This window comes from Camellia sinensis, chromosome 11 (assembly GCF_055761805.1).
Source record: "Camellia sinensis isolate YWXY chromosome 11, ASM5576180v1, whole genome shotgun sequence".
Classification (NCBI taxonomy): domain Eukaryota; kingdom Viridiplantae; phylum Streptophyta; class Magnoliopsida; order Ericales; family Theaceae; genus Camellia; species Camellia sinensis.
In genome coordinates, this window is record NC_138971.1 from 51,967,240 (window position 1) to 51,984,643 (window position 17,404).

General features: G+C 33.9%; 2 protein-coding genes across 2 annotated transcripts; one reads left to right on the forward strand and one right to left on the reverse strand.

Annotated features, from left to right (window-relative positions):
* The first annotated feature begins 2,994 nt into the window (after window positions 1–2,994).
* Window positions 2,995–9,583, forward strand: LOC145801949 (uncharacterized). The gene is made up of 11 exons (XM_082893895.1): window positions 2,995–3,422; window positions 4,810–5,768; window positions 5,858–5,998; window positions 6,636–7,485; window positions 7,699–7,785; window positions 7,884–8,187; window positions 8,283–8,367; window positions 8,457–8,546; window positions 8,670–8,921; window positions 9,037–9,176; window positions 9,257–9,583. Exons 2-11 carry the CDS (start codon window positions 4,812–4,814, stop codon window positions 9,441–9,443), a joined length of 3,093 nt encoding a protein of 1,030 aa, XP_082750021.1. The 5' UTR covers window positions 2,995–3,422; window positions 4,810–4,811; the 3' UTR covers window positions 9,444–9,583.
* Window positions 9,584–10,310: 727 nt separating this feature from the next.
* On the reverse strand, window positions 10,311–13,851 carry LOC145801950 (uncharacterized). Its single transcript, XM_082893896.1, has 2 exons — window positions 12,013–13,851; window positions 10,311–11,494 (listed from the first exon to the last, which is right to left on the reverse strand). The coding sequence occupies exons 1-2, from the start codon at window positions 13,100–13,102 to the stop codon at window positions 10,443–10,445; spliced, it is 2,142 nt and encodes a 713-aa protein (XP_082750022.1). The 5' UTR covers window positions 13,103–13,851; the 3' UTR covers window positions 10,311–10,442.
* Window positions 13,852–17,404: the final 3,553 nt, after the last annotated feature.

Sequence of the window (17,404 nt, forward strand, 5' to 3'; positions counted from 1 at the left end):
ATAAAAGTAAAAAAGCGAAGGCAGTGTTTGTAGCGGCTGAAGTGTTTGGCAATGACCACCTCTTGATAGTAAAATTTTACTGTCATTCTAACACCAAAGTAAAATTTTACTCTAATTCTCTCAAACAAAAAACAGAGCAATAGAACAAGAGTAAAACTTTACTCTCATTATCTGAAACAAAAAACAGAGCAATAGAACCAGAGTAAAATTTTACTCTGGTTCTGTCAAATGAAATTAGATCAAAAACAACAAAAAAAAATCCAAAAAAAAAAAAAACAAACAAACAAAAACAAAATAAATTAATCAATAAATCAACGTATCTAATTGAGAAGAAAAACTTCTAAAACTCGATCAACAATCACAAATCTCAATGAAAAGAATACATGTGTTCAACAACACTCATACACACAAATATATCTATACTATTATTAAAAGCCAACAGGAACTTTGGTGTCCTGAAGCCTCTCTTAGAAATTTTTTTCATTTTTCCTAAAATGGCCATAACTTCTTAACTAATTATATTATTTTTACGCTAACATCAATTTGTGGTTAAGGGTAACATGATAAATCCAAACCAACCAATTCCACCACCTCCACATTTCCAAACTGCACAGTAGTTCTAAATCAGTTTCAGTATCTTCGAATTCTGTAATCACTTGCTCTCTGCTTATACAGAGCAATTTCATCAAGTAATCACTCTCTCTCTGCTTATACAGTTCGCTTTCTTGCTTTAAATTTTTTGATGTGTTTTTGTTAAATCCTTGATCAAGATATCCACATTTCGATACATATGTTTGGATTCAATCACTTTACAGTTTTCTTCAAGAAGATCAAGTTCATTCAATCTACTTCTTTGAATAATCTCACAAAAGTGAAGTTCTCTGCATTTCGATTCTCATTAGTTAATCTTTTGATAGTTTTATCAAAGAAACGAACATAGCTGTGTCCCTAATCTGTATAACTGTTTTGAATCTGAATCGCTTTTTGGATATAATAGAATTCAAATTGTTTGAATATTGTTGATTATGTTTTTCGAATTCATGCTTTCTCAATTTCCTTTTTTTTTTTATTTTATTTTGTTTTTTTAAAGATATTGATGGATGAATATCAATAGATTTATGAATATCCACATATTCTCATACATATGCTATATACATTGTTACTTTGAGATTATCAGTCAATAACTTCTTTTTCTCATCTTTTGGTACACATAATTTCTGGATTTTCCATTTAACAAAAGTCAAGTTCAAATCAATCATATATTTAGGTTGTGTTTCGATCATGGATTGTGTAGGGATTTGGAAAAGGAAAGGAAAATACAAGGGAAATGGAGAAAATATTTGGCTTATATTTTATTTGCATTTCTCTCATCGTTTCTTTTTTGTTTGCAAGACCCTATTTAAATCTATAATCTAAACACAACCTTAGTGGATTTTTTATTCTTTTTAATTTTGTTTTTCCTATTTACTTTTTTTTGTTTAGCCTAGGTGTGGAGTTAATATTTGTTGTTGTTGTTGTTTTTTTTTTTTTTTTTGTGTGTGTGTGTGTGTGTGTGTGTGTGTAAAAATTGTGATTGTAAATTGACAGATTGTAAATAGGGTTTTGCAAACAAAATTCATATTATAATTCTAAAAGAAATTGCAGACGCATCGCACGTGCCCGGTCGCAAGTATATATGTGTGTGTGTGTGTGTGTCAACAGTTCTATAGTCTCAAAAAAAATTCAAAAAAATATATAGTGGAGATTAGTTTCATACATGGACCTCACTATACACTGACAAAATTTCAACTACACATTGCTTTTCTGGTTCAATTCTTAATTTGCTAAATAATATATTTATTATAAATTTCAAGAAAAAACAAACTGATTTAAAGAGAAATATATAATATATTTATTGTATAGTTATTAGACATAGAGAGACAACGAGAAAGAGAGAAAGACGATGACAACAAAGAGATGACGAGAGAGAGAGACGAGAGGCGAGACTGGACGAGAGGCGAGACTGGACGAGAGAGAAGAGACTTACCAAACCGGAGATGGAGCTTGATTGAGAGATCGATCGAATTCCTTCCTCCAACAGGTTCTTCGTTTCTCTTCTCTCTTTGTTTGTTCCGATTTAGAATTTAGGTCTTCTGATTTACAATTTGTTGAGTTGGGGATTTCAGATTTTTTTTACATTGTTAAATTGACAATTTCACCCAAAAGATACACAGAATCAAAAAATTGGCCACGACGTGTCCCCGATGTGTCCCATACCAAATAAATAAATAAATTCAAGGGCCACGCTAAATGACGCGTCACGCACGTGTCCCCGGTGTGCCCGTGTCTGACACTGCTACTGCGCCTAGTATATATATATATATACATATATTCAAAACTCAAATCTGTGTTTAAAAAAATATGCATAACCAAACAACTCCGCCAGCACTCTTGTCCATGTGGTCGTCATTGTTGATCGCGCGTCGTTGCTGAATGATGTTGGAGAAATCAACAGAAAGATCGGAGTAGAGAGATATGACTTTGGATATATTACTGTTGATCTCTCGAATTAAGGCAACGTTCTTGATGAGATTGTCAGGCATCTTCGACTGGTGATTCTCGTTAACCTGTTGAATCAAAGCTCGATTCCAGAGGGAGCGGCGGAAGAGGATCGGACGCCGGCGGCGTTGGCGAGGTCTGAAGCTTCCAGATCTGAAGCTTGAAGGAGTTAGAGAAGGGAGAGAGGGAGGAGAAAGACAGAGAAGGTGGGGAGAGAGTGGGTGGAGAATGTGAGAAAATTTAGTTGATGGTATAATAGTCTAATAAAATATTTAAATAATAAATTTTGTCATTTATGCAAGATTTTATAATTATGAGAGGCTTTAGAAAGTATAATTTTTTTCTTAGTCCTTTTAACTATGAAAGGAAGGTAAAGGGGGTTTATAGCCAAATTTTCCAATTTAAATTTTTTATTTTCTTTAACACCTTTCGAATAGATGAATCATACAAAAAATTAATGGGGATTTTTTTTTAAGGTCCCTAATAATAACAATTTAGAGGCTAAAGGACACACAAAAAGATAGTGATGCCTCACGTCCCTGAAGCAACTTGGCGCGCGTTTTTAATTATTTTGTGGACCAAAATACCCTCGCCAAAATCAACACAGAACCAAACTCATTCCGACGTCTCAGTTACATTCCAAACATCCAGCATCTTCACGAACAGAAGACCAGCAGAATTAGGGTTTCAACATCATCTGCACCATCGACATTACAGCTTCGTTATCCTCTCCAAAGATCATTCCCATTCCTTCCTCACAAATTTCTCTGACCTACGTTAAAGCTTCGTTTTCACGGCTTATCATCATCTCAGTCCATCTTCGTCACGTCGCATCTTCATCGCGGACCATATCAGCTCATCATTCAAGTTTCATCCTAACTCTGGTCAGTTTTTCTACAATACAACTAGATTTTCTCTGCAAACACAGTTAATAGCATTTTATAATAACCTTTCATAAATTAGGGTTTCAATTTCGTAATAAAAAGCTACCTGCATTTGAAAAAATTTATTTCTGTGTATTTTGAACATATTCTTCAACATGTTTGTTTGATTTTATCTGTAAATTTCTCTGGCATTTGAATTTCTCTGATTTTTGATTAATGTAATTTTGTTCTTTCAATTTTCTCTGCTTTGTAAATTTCTCTGGAATATGTATCCTTCTCTGCAATGTCAATTACACTCTTGCCTCTGTCTTAAGTTTCTCTGGTATTTATAATTTTCTCTGGAATGAATGTTTCTTCTTGGAATTTTCTCTGCCATATGTACTATGAGAAAAAGTTATTTCTCTGAATTTTGATCTTATTCTTGAATATGTTTCTGTCATTTTGTATCTGAATTTCTCTGCTTTGTAAATTTCTCTGGAATATGTATCCGTCTCTGCAATGTCAATTACACTCTTGCCTCTGTCTTAAGTTTCTCTGGTATTTACAATTTTCTCTGACCACATCGCACCACTTTCCTCCCTTGTGTCTTTGTCATTTTAAATTTTCTCTGGAATTTTAATATTGTGGACTGGAATGAATGTTTCTTCTTGGAATTTTCTCTGCCATATGTACTTTGAGAAAAAGTTATTTCTCTGAATTTTAATCTTATTCTTGAATATGTTTTGTCATTTTGTCTCTGAATATCTCTGCTTTGTAAATTTCTCTGGAATATGTATCCTTCTCTGCAATGTCAATTACACTCTTGCACCTGTCTAAGTTTCTCTGGTATTTATAATTTTCTCTGACCACATCGCACCACTTTCCTCCATTGAGTGTCTCTATCATGGTTAATTTTCTCTGCTTGTGTATGTAAATTTTTCTTGCATTTTAATATTATGAATTGAAATTTTCTCTGGAATGGAAATTTCCTCAAGAATGTGTAATTTTTTCCAGAATGTGCATTTTTCTCTGGTATGTTTATTTTGTTCAATTCTTGATTTCAATATGGTATACTTCTCAGTGCCATGTTTACATTACTTTGTTTATTTTATCTTTGCTAATTGTGGAATGCAAATTTTCTTTCACTTGCCATGTTTACTTTTTTCTATCATTCATTTTCTCTGGTATGTTTACTTCTATCTGTAATTTAAACAATTATTGAAAATTTCTCTCCCATGTTTATGATGCTGAGTTGATTTTCTCTGACATGTCAAAATTTCTGTAATTTTCCCTTATCTGTAATTTTCTCTGCATCTCCAATTTTCTGCCTTATCTGTAATTTTCTCTGACATTTCCATTTTTCTCTGGGATTTAATGTTGACATCTCTATGCTTTAATCATTGTCTAGAAATGGCAAAACGTAAAGGCAGCGAAACACCGGAAACACCAAGCAAAAAACAGAAACTGTCTCAGTCTTCTTATGCACTAGGATCAAAAACCAGCAGCAAAACACTAGAAACACCAAGGAAGCAAGAACAACTCTCTCAGTCCTCTTATCATCTAAGATCAAAAACCAGCAATAAAACACCACAAACTCCTTCCCAAAACACACAAGTCCAAGCTGATGAAGCAACTAGCATCCAGATGAGTACCCCAACTTCAAAAGACTCAAGCTCAAGGGGGAAAAAACCTGTTAAACTCTACAGAAAGAGAGCTCACTACAGCATTCAATACCGATCCAACCTGTCATCTGTCGTCTCCTTCTTTCAAACACTTAAATTCAGTTCAAAACATCTTCTAGAGCTTCAAAAGACCCCATTCTGGTATTTGATTCAAGCTCTAACCACTGGAAGGATGGATCCAAAGAAATCTAGGAAATCCGATGATGATGTAGTTGCCATAATCCAATGTTACAATGAAAAAACAAAAGCATTCACAGTTGGGAAGAAGAACCTGACCTTTACAACAAATGACATGACCTTGATTTTTGGTTTGGAAGGAGGTAAAGGAGCCATGTCATTAAGATACTCTAAAAAGCCAAAATCTGCATTCCTCAGGAGAAGATTCCAAAAGGACACAAGGCTCACTGGTCCTGTTCTTAAAAATGCCTTGGTCAAAGCAATGAAAGGCAAGCAACCAACTGACTTCAAAGATGTAGCAATCATTGTTACATTGTACTTGTGTCTCACCCTATTTTTTGCAACAAGTGGGAATTCAATAGGTTGGGTTTTTATAAAGTATGTGGAACCTCTTGAATCAATGAAACAGTATGATTGGCCGGAAGCAATCACATCAACATTGATTGATTCTATCATGGCATTGCATAGAACTCCAGAAAAAGTTACAGGGTGTGTCATTGCATTGCTGGTAAGTATAATATCCATTCAAATTTGCAGTTATCATACTTACAAATTTGTGCGTTTACAAAATTTTATTTACTTTCATTTTCATCACAGTATTGGCTATGTGAACATGCAACTATCATTGACTCAGAAGACAGTAACACAACAGACTTCCCAAGATGTGCCAAGTGGAACCTTCAAACCTTGACAAAACAGCTGCAGAAGACACCAGTCCACTCTCTTGCACCTCGACAGGTTAGATTCCTATTGCTACCGAAATCCCAGTGAAATTTCAAAAATTTCTCTGACTACTGCTTTGTTTCCCTCCTTATGCATTGATTGATTAAGATTAATTTTCTCTGAAATATCAATTTCTGTTTTCTTCTTTGTTAACCACTGGTCTATTTCTGCCATTGTAATCAATTTTCTCTCCCATCCAAATTTCTCTGACCACAATTGTAACACATTAACTTATATGCCCTGATTCATTTTCTCTAATATCTGAATTATGTTCTTTGTCACATAATTTTCTCTGGCCCATCAAATTTTATCTCCTTGTGTGTAATTTTCTCTGCCCATAACTTGTGTGCCTTGCATCTTTGATTAACACTGTTTATTTCTACCCTTCTAATGAATTTTCACTGGTATTCAAATTTCTCTGACACAAATATAGTAAAACATTAACTTATAAACACTGTTTATTTCACTGTTTCATAATTTTCTCTGCCCCATACAATTAACTCCATGCCTCTAATTTTCTCTGGCTCAATACAATTTTCTCTGAAGTTTGTTTCCAATTAGTATCATTTAGATGAATTTTATTTTCCTTATTTGAATTTTTTCTCTGAGTGAATTTTGTAACATTTCTCTAAAAAAGAGTCTCCTGTTACAGATTGATAACAAGCAGCTAGTCAAAAACCCATCTGAGGAGTTTTGTCTTGGCAAAAAGACAAAGAAAGAATTAAAAAAGGCAATTGTCATATTCAAGGAGAAATTACAAGATCCATCTGAAGATGGAGGGAATGAACAAAAAGAAGAAGAAACCACCAAAGAAACCAGCAATGGACAAGAACATCAAGCAAGCAGCACAGAAGAAGAAACCACCAAAGAAAGTGAAGAAATAGAACCAGAAGACAAAGAACAAAATGAACAGAAAGAAAATGATAAAGAAAGTGATGAAGAAGAAAATAATGAGCAGATGGACCAACAACATGATGAAGAAAGTGATGAAGAAGAAAATGAACAGAAAGAAAGTGAACAAGAAGATGAAGATGAAGATGAACAAGAAGAAGAGAACAAGGATGAAAGTGATGAAGAAGAAAATAATGAGCAGATGGACCAACAACATGATGGCATTTGTGGCTCAACAATGCATCAGCCTGAAGAATTTGAGGAATCAAAGGATGCCCAAATTGCTGATCTACGTCAAAGACTGAAGGCACTGTCTCAATCTAAAAAAGAAGAAGACAGAAATTGGATGGAATTACTTGCTGAAAAGGATATTTCAATAAGAATCCTGACATCACATAACTCAGAACTTCAAGAAAAAGAAAGCACAATCCGAATGAAACTAAGGATGTTGGAGGTTGAAAAAGCAGATGATGCAAAAACAATTCAACAGTTGAGGTGTTCAAATTCGGAGCTTGAAACTGAAAATGCCAAATTGCATGAACAAGTTCAAGAACTATCTGTCCAACTAGCAACACAACCATACCGAACACCAACACAACTTCAACCACAAGGTCAGTGAAAATCTTGAGCCACAAAAAGTTATGTCCTTGTGCCATCATAACTCAGAGAAATTTCTATTTATTATAATTTTCTCTGTCATTGGTAATTTTCTCTGGAAGTTATATCTCTCTCAACACATTAGTTATATTTCTACTGCTCATTTCATTTCTCTGTATATTTTCTTATTCCATTTTTGGGGCTTGTTTGATTTTCACTGTGTATAGTTGGAATGCAACTGGAACAACAACCAACAACCCAACAAGAGCAAATCCCACACAAACAACAACCGAAACAAAAGAAGAAACTCTATGGTAACTACAAAATATTGAATTAAATAAATTTACATATTGAAATATCATCTGTTGCTTCAGAGAAATTTCACTTTTCCTAATACTTTCACTGCCTACAGTCAAAAAAGATCCAACCTCAATGATAAAAAATTTAAAGGCAAAAGAAAGGAAGGAAAAGCAGCATGATCCAGAATTCCAATATCCGAAAGTTGCGAAAGTGACTAGAGCTTCAAAACAAGCTGCAAAACAAGTTGAGCAAAGCACAAAGGACAAAGAAGTGCTTGATGCTGATGCATACGTCTTGCCTCAACCTATAAACATCACAAAATCTTGGGTCTTTCCACAAACTCTTCCCATTTCAAGATTGATAAAAGATCATATAAAAGACATCTTGCAGCACATATCAAATGTGTCTGGGCTTGAGTAAGTACAACAAACAAAATAGAACATAACAAACAACAAATTACAAACTTATGTTGCATTAACAACAATTCAATCCCTTCTTTGTCATCTTGTAGAGCTTTAATTTGGACAAGTGAGTTGAATATCATTACCTTTGAAGACATTGGAAACCTCATAAAGCAAAAAGAAATTGCCAACAATGTAAGTCTTTCCCTTTCATCAACATTTCTCTGCAATGTTCCATCAGCCTTTATAAAACAAATATTACAATTATAAATCATATTTTTCAGGTCATTGATGGCTATGGAGAGATCCTTTTGGCTGACCAAATCAGAGAGAAACAACAACCAACCTCATTTTTTTTCACATCCATGTGCTTAGTATGTTACTACTATTTTATTTGATTTTCTCTGGAATTTACTTTCTACTTTCTCTTCTTAATATACTTCTTGAAGTCAGTTGTGTCACTAACAAAACCATTTTTTGATTTTCTCTGAGCACAGAATTTCATCAACATGACAGAAAATCAAAGTTTTCGAGTGTCCTTATTTGACAAGCATATTGAAACAGCATGGAGGAACTATAGGTTCCTCCATTTCCCAATAAATACTGGAGGTAATGAGAAGTCCACACATGGAAATCACTGGACCTTGCTTGTCCTGGACAAACAAGACAATTTATGGAGGTTCTACAACTCATTGAGGCCAAGGAGGGATGATGCAGAAGACAAATATGTCAAAGATGCAAAACAATTGGTAACGAGTGCAAATTTCTCTGATCCATCATCATCTTTATGTGATGATAATTTTCATAGAATCCCATTGACTTGTCCGTAAATTTCTCTCTTATATAAAAATTATTTTTTTGCAGCAAGATTACGTGGAGAATTTTCTGAAAGCTTGTCTTGAAAGAGACGCTCAATCACAACCCTCTTTCAAATTAATTAACTCACAAAATACAAGTTATGACTTTGAGTATGTCAACAATGCTCCACAACAAGAAAGCGATTCGTAAGTTTCATACATCTATAAATAAGATAATTTCTGTTGCATGTTTCTTAAAACTAACCATACCTATAATTTGTATGCAGTCTGGATTGTGGCCTCTTCGTCTGCTATATAATGAAACAATATAGCAAGCATGAACCTATCAAATCCAAATTATCCACACAAGAGATAAGGTTGATGAGGGCAGAACTCATAGAGAGATTTGTGACCGAAGTTGGCAGGTCATGGACTGAACCAATTGAAATACCCCCAGAAGAACCACAAATGTAATAGTGAAACTAGTGAAAGGAAGACAATGTACATATCCACACAGAGAAAATTGTCTCACATATATGTATATATCCTTTCTTGTTCATACATTGAAGGAATGATGATCCTTGACGTATATGTATATATCCTTTCTTGACTAATCTAAATTTCATTTTTTTTTTTATTTCGACTAATGTAAATTTCAACAATTGTCTACCAGAGAAAATTGTCTGCAGAAATTTCTCTGGTATAAACTACCAGAAATTCACAGAGAAATTTAACTTGTATCGTCCCAAGGGGATGCCTATATGATCATGTAATCTGTAAAACTTTGTGTTGGTACAAAACAATCATCAAACTCAACAAAACACAAAGCACACAATAATTTTATCTGCCACTGGAAAATTTCATTGCATGAATTTCAAATTTCAGACCACAATGCCCATATAGTTTTCTCTGTTGGTGAAAAATTTCTCTGGATGAAAATTTCTCTGGCTTTGACACAAATTTCTGAGTTCAAGTGAGTCCAGAGAAATTCTCAACTCAGAGAAATTTTTTGAATTCTCTGTCTGCTGTGCACATTTCTTGAAATGACTGATATGAAGCTACCAGAAATTTACAGATAAATTTAACTCATATCTCACCAAAGAAGGTGCCTATATGATCATTCAATCTCTAATGCACTGTGTTAGTACAAAACAATTATCAAATTGAAAAAACACAATCCACACAGTACTTTAGTCTGCCATTGTCAAATTTATGTGGATGAATATGAAGCTTCAAAACACAACACAGAATTTTCTCTGCCATAGGAATATTTCTCTGGATGAATTTTACAGGTACTACAAACCCACTGCCTATAGTATATATCAACAAACACACTTTAACTCATATTGAAAAATTTCTCTGGATGAATTTGATTGATATTATTATATACACTGTCCAAAAAATAAATTTCACAAAACAAAATACACAAAGTAATCATCAAATGTATTATTCCATCAATAAAATGTATAATCCTCAACTATTTAACAAAGGTTCCTTGCATGTCCTCTTATTATGGTGACCAATACTTTCACAACGACTACACTTAATCACCCTTTTAAACTCTCCAGTAGAAGCAATTCTGTTCTTCTTCGGCCTCCCAGCAGGTCTCTTGCTCAATGGAGGTAAAATCATAGCATCTTCAATGCTACACACAGGTTTTTCAACAGTTGGAACTGGGCCAATCGAAAAGGAGTATGCTTGACGATACATATCAGCATGAAAAAATGGTTCAACAAATGAATTCAAATTCTTTCCACTCCTAAAAATTGCAGCAACAGCATGTTGACATGGATACCCATTTATTTCCCATTTTCGACATGAACAAGTTCTCAACCCAAGATCAACCATAACCGAAGGAAAACAATGCACTTCAAAGACATTATCAGATGATAAACTCACATTCCATGTCCTCCCGTCCAAAAAAGACTTCTCCAACACACTATCCATACGAGGACACAAAATTTTATTCCATTTACTAGAGAGCAGCCTCCTATCAGACCTCATATTCATGATTTGCAACCGTATCATGTCCACCAAATTTGTTATTGGCAAGTGCCGAGCTTCTCGTATCCATGAATTGAATGACTCAGCAACATTTGAATACATCTCACCATAACGTTTCCCTGCAAAATATGCATCACTCCAATTTTCATATGGTAAACTTCTCAAGAAAACACTCACAATGTCTCCTCCCTCACTTTTTAACTCATTTAACTTGAAATGAAATGATGCCTTTGTTGGAGCATATGCACATTCTGAAAACTTGGACACAATCGTCTCCCTAACCAAATTTGTGTTTCCACATGACAACTTATCCCTCAAATTTCTCTTTAGATGTTCCAGACAAAATCCATGAAAGCAGTTAGGGAAAAACCTAGCAATTCCCTCCACAATTCCACAATGTCGATCTGATATGAAACTTATCACCCTTTCTGATCCTAATACTCCATATAAATGTTCAAGAAACCAACACCAATTGTCTTTATTCTCAGCATCAACAACAGCAAAAGCTACAGGAAAAAAACCTACAAAACAAATAGGAACAAGCATATTAGGTACACACATGCAGAGAAAAATAGAACAATAAACATCCAGAGAAAATTCACACATTGGCAACATCCAGAGAAAATTGAATAAGTGACCAGCTACAGAGAAAATTCACACAATCATAATATACAGAGAAAATTCACTTAGTGACCACCTACAAAACAACAGAGAAAAATAGAACAATAAAACAACAAGAGAAGTTTGACACTGCCAACATCCAGAGAAAATTCACACATTGGCAACATCCAGAGAAAATTGACTTAGTGACCAACAACAGAGAAAATTCACACAATCATAATATACAGAGAAAATTCACTTAGTGACCACCTACAGATACAATTCACACAATGACAACATCCAGAGAAAATTGTCACAGTGGCCACAACAATAGAAAATCCACACAATGGCCAAAACCAGAGAAAATTCACATTCACTCAATTCCTACATGTATAGAAAATTCACATACTTAGATAAAAATAGATATATTTACAATTACCTTCATTCCCATCTTTCCCCGTTGCAGCAAGCATAACTCCTTTGTATCGTCCTTTCAAAAATGTTCCATCAAGAAAAAGCAATGACCGACAATATTTGAAACCAGCAATGCATGCATGAAAAGCCACAAACACTCTTTTGAAACGCTTGTTATCTTCAAAATCTAACTCAAAACGACTCCCTGGATTGTTCTTCAATGCCTCATCAAAATACCACCGTAATTGATCAAATGACAAACAAGAATCCCCATATGTACTACATTTTGCTTTCTCAACACTCAACCAACCACAGTTATAACTAATTGAGACCCCATACTTGTCTTTCATTCCTTTCACAACATCCACTGGACGAGTTAAAGGTTTTGCACTTACCTCTTCAAGTATCAGCCCAGAAACCAAGCTGGAAGTCATCCTCGAATGTTTACTCATACGAACCGCCACACCACACGTATGTTCATTGTTCAAAGTCCTTATGTAGAAGAACCCATTTGTTTTTTCAACAGAAGCATGTACACGCCACATACATCCCCTTGATTCCTTATATGCACATTCTGCCGTAACCCTCAACTTGTCATTTTTAACATACGTAAACTGAAAACCAACCTCAATAGCATACTTGCATAAAAAAGTACGGAACTCAACCACACCACCCTCAAACTTTTGTCCAACACTCGTAATATTATTCCGCCAACTAGCCGACAATAACACCTTTTCTTGGTGAGAACAAAACTTAGAGAGTGAATTCCTTTCAACATCCACCAGCCTATCACACTCACCATCCACAACATCTACCCAATTAGACCCCACTTCATCCTCTTCATCAGAAGTACTACATCTACTAACTGAAACATCAACTATATCAACACCGCGTGCACAAACAACCCTCAACATATTCAGAAAATCAATATTATTTCGAACCATACAATTCGGATGGCCCAAAATAGAATATGAAATACACATAGTCTCAGGTTTCAAATTCTCCCATGTTTTACACAAAATGCCAACCAATTCCTCAAAATTCAATTCGCATGAAACATTAATGACAATAGTATCATTCCCATATTTGCACAGCAACAACACTGCACTGTCCATTAAAACTGAAACAAAAAACAACAAAAAAAATCACACAAACACTTCACAATAACAACATAAATGTCCAGAGAAATTTCTAAAAATTATAATTTTCTCTGAACTTAAAATAAAACTCCGAAGACATCTACAAACTGATATTCACCTTCAAGATGATAAAAAACAAAATCACAGAAACTTAATGAATCACAGAGAAATTTACTGCTAACAATTAAACACAATTATAGAAAAAAAATCACATAGAATACAAGTCCAGAAAAATACTTTTCTCTGAACTACAAACTGAAAGTGAGTAACAAACTTACAATTTTCTCTGAACTACAAATACAAGTATAGAGAAATTTATGAACTTACATTCACTTTCTCATATTCTATCGCCATTACAAACTTCTAATAATATGTCCATATGCACTTATAATTTCCTCTGGACTACACAAACAATAGTGCAGAAAATGAAATTTCTCTGGTTTGAAAAAACATAGAACACAACTATAATTCATCAGCATGTTGATAAAAAACAGAGCACCAAAAATGAACTCTAAACATCAAAATCACCTACACTGTCAACACTATCTGAAATTGATCAAAAAAACAAAGAATGAAAAATTAATTCCAAAAATAAAAATCAACTCTATCAAGCTGGCCTCTCTCTAAACAAAAATAAAAATACATTTGGAATCTAAATCGAAAACAAACCTAATTCAACTCAACTCAAAAACCTACGCGATCAACACTCTGTCAACACTCTTTCAAATTGATTAAAAAACAAATAATAAAAAATTAATTCCAAAAATAAAAATCAACTCTATCAACCTGGCCTCTCTCTACACAAAAATTCAAAACAAATATCAAAATGCATGTGCTATCTCCTTCGAAAACAAACCTGATTCAACTCCACTGAAAATCTACGCGATCAATACACTATCACACCACTGAAATCTCCGACGAAATCTCCAACAAAATCTACACGGTCGTAGCAATCTTCCTCGTCAACTCCACTGAAATCTCCGAAGAAATCTCCACCATAAAATCTCCACTCAAATCTCCGACGAAAACTCCGACAAAATCTCCCCTTCAAATTCGGTTTCCAAAATGTATCAGTTAACTCAACCATATAATATTCAAACAAATTTATGTTATAAAGGAAGGGTAATTTAGGTACTTTATAACCTAAAATAAATTTGAGGGACCTTAGCCATCAAAACATATTATAAAGGACCTCTCCTCATATCAAAAGTAGAGGAGGGACCTTAGGCCAATTTTCCCAAAATTAATTTGATTGGATAATTATAGTGCCGTGATTTAATCAAATCACTTTTAAAAATTAGAAGCGAAGTACAAATTAATTTTGAAACCAGATCATTCGGTATAATTTAAAAGAACTAAAATATAAATAAAAAAATCATCAAAAAAAAAAATCAAAAATTATTTCTTTAAACTAAGTCATAAAGAATAAATACAAGATTGGCTGAGTATTTTCTAGTATTCTACCAGTGAGACGTGTCTACTCTACGTAGTGCATCCTTGTACAAAACTCCAACGGAATAAAAATTGAATCCCCAAAAAAATAAAAATAAAAATAAAAAATAAAAAATAAAAAAAAGGAGGGAAAAGAAATGAAAAATTGAAGTATTCACATAGTGCAAAATAATTACAATTTTCATGATGATATAAGTCCATCTGGTCCAACTAAAAGTTGACATTGTACACAACTCTCCAAAAAACTGTAATTATTTTACATTATTTCCACTAAAATATAATTTCACCAATTATTTATATTATCTATTTATACATGTAATGTTATGGTATACACTCTCAAAAGGGTGTATACCACATGCAAATTATGACATTTAATTCTCACAAATATCATAACTCAATCCTATGCAGTCTTAACAAAAAAAAAAAAAGAATTAGAACAAAATACCACATAAAGTATAACCGAAAAGCTCATGGATCGTAACCAAAATAATTTCATAATCAACATCATAATAAAATAACTAACATTACTAGGGATGGCAATTTGAAACCAGCCCGACGGGGACCCGATCCCCCGATCCTGATTTGAATAGTTTTTTCCCGAAAAATACCCCCGACAGGACAGGGATGGTATTTAAAAATTAATCCCGGATCAATTTCGGGCCGGGAACGGTAATAAATGCCCAATCCTCGGCCCCGGCCCTGCCCGGCCCGTTTGTCCCCAACTTAATATATATATATAAAATATACTTTTTATGTATTGTTTCTGTCTCTCTCTCTCTCTCTTTCATTTCATATCTGCATACTCTCTCTCTTCCCTCTATTCTCTCTCTCGTTCTCATCATCTCACCGCCTATTATCTCTATCTCTCCCTCTCACTCACTCAGAGTCTCTCTTTCTCTCTCTCACTCTTGTACCTCTCATCCTCCTCAGCGCCACCGCATCTGTTGCCTCGCACCGCCATTCTCTTCCGTTGTTCGTCGCAGCCACCATCGTCCACTTTCGTCGTTCATCACCTTCGTCCATTGCTGTCGTCCATCGCAGCCATCGTCGTAGTCACCATCACCGATCGCAGCCACCGTGGTCCACGTTCGTCGCAGTCACCATTGCCGATCGCAGCTACCGTGGTCCACCTTCGTCGCAGTTATCATCGCTGACTCAGATCTATTTGATGACACACAGATCTCAGATCTGTGTTGATTGATGATGCACACTCAGATCTGTCTCTATTTGTCTATTTTTTTTTTTTTTGGTAGTTGATGCATGTTGATGATGTTCTTGATTGATGATGCACACTCAGATCTGTTTGATGACACACAGATCTCATGATTTTTTTTTATGATGTTCTTGATGATTTTGTTGATGTTAAAAGTTGTTGATGATGTTGAAACAGATTGGGGCGGGGAATTTTCGGGGTCGGGGACGGTGATAGGTTCCCCGTCGGGGATTGGGGCCGGGGAATTTTTTACCATCGGGGATCGGGGACGGGGAGTGTGATCCCCGGCCCCGCCCCATTGTCATTCCTAAACATTACAATAAGTCATAACCAACGTCACAAATTTTCTATTTCAAAAATGCATATGACAATTTGTAATTGCTACTGTGAAAAAATTATTCAGATCTTTAAAATTTTAACTATTCATCTTTTTCTTTTCTCAATCACTTGCATTTGCACATGAATGATGTGTAGCATGAAGCTAACAGGTCACTTGCATTTGCACATGAATGATGTGTAGCATGAAGCTAACAGGATTCTTGGCGTAGATGTTACAATTTTGTAGTTTTTCCAAAATATTCCCAATGTGATATCTGCTTCAAATTGTTCAAAAAACCTCTATCTTTCTCAAATAAATGTTTTAAATTATACACAAAGTGTGCACAGATCTTGTGTATCTATATCTATAAGAAGCTTTTTCTTCTTGATGGCTCCTCTTTTTTTTTCCTCCCCTTTTTGCCCTATCTTCTTCATGGCTCGTCTTTTTTTTTAAATTTTTTTATTTGAAATAATTTACTATTTGTGGCCTATATGTTGAGGTGAAGGTTTTTTCATAATTATGCAAATATTCTTGGTCAATTATGCAGTAGGTTTTTTCGTAATTACACAAACGTTCTTAGTTACTTATGAAACAAGTTTTTTTGTAATTACGCAAACATTCTTAATCAATTATGAAATATAAATTTTTTATTTTTGAACAAATTACAAATGCATCCATAAAGTTTGTTTAAAATATGAATCGGTCCTATAATACTATAAATTACAACTATTGTTTGTTATAAATTTTAATTTAACACAATATTCAAGGAAAAAAATTATTCTCCTATGCAATAATAAATTATCAAAATTGTTTATTGAAATAATATTTCTCATATCATTAAAACTTGTTAACTGACTTAATGATTTATTTGTTAACAAAATAGTTAACTAAAAATATTTTTCATATTATTAAAAATTGTTAATTTACTTAATGATTTACTTATTAATAAAATTGATCATTTGTTATGCGAGTATGATTTATGTATTAATAAAATTAGTCATTTGCAGATATATATGTATTTTCTTCTGCTTTTTTATTAGTTCAATGACTTATTTTAGTACTATTTTTTAGATGGGAGAATTATCTTAGTATTTGTTTTATATTTATCTACTGAGCAAAGTTACACACCATTATTTTTTTTTTATTTTATTTATAAATTCGAAAGAAATGTTAAAGAGTCATTAATTCACCCAAAATGATATAGTAATAGAATTGGAGTCGACATCATTAGGCATATAACAAATCAAGAAAATGATACATATCATACCACATAATTCTATCATATATCTAATGA

Excerpts from the sequence above, each read along its gene's own strand:
- LOC145801949 (XM_082893895.1), top strand. The coding sequence starts at position 4,812 with ATGGCAAAACGTAAAGGCAGCGAAACACCGGAAACACCAAGCAAAAAA. Across the intron at positions 5,769-5,857 it reads GGTGTGTCATTGCATTGCTG|TATTGGCTATGTGAACATGC; the intron begins GTAAGTATAATA and ends TTTTCATCACAG. Across the intron at positions 7,486-7,698 it reads AACACAACTTCAACCACAAG|TTGGAATGCAACTGGAACAA; the intron begins GTCAGTGAAAAT and ends CACTGTGTATAG.
- LOC145801950 (XM_082893896.1), bottom strand. The coding sequence starts at position 13,102 with ATGGACAGTGCAGTGTTGTTGCTGTGCAAATATGGGAATGATACTATT. Across the intron at positions 11,495-12,012 it reads GGGGAAAGATGGGAATGAAG|GTTTTTTTCCTGTAGCTTTT; the intron begins GTAATTGTAAAT and ends TTTGTTTTGTAG.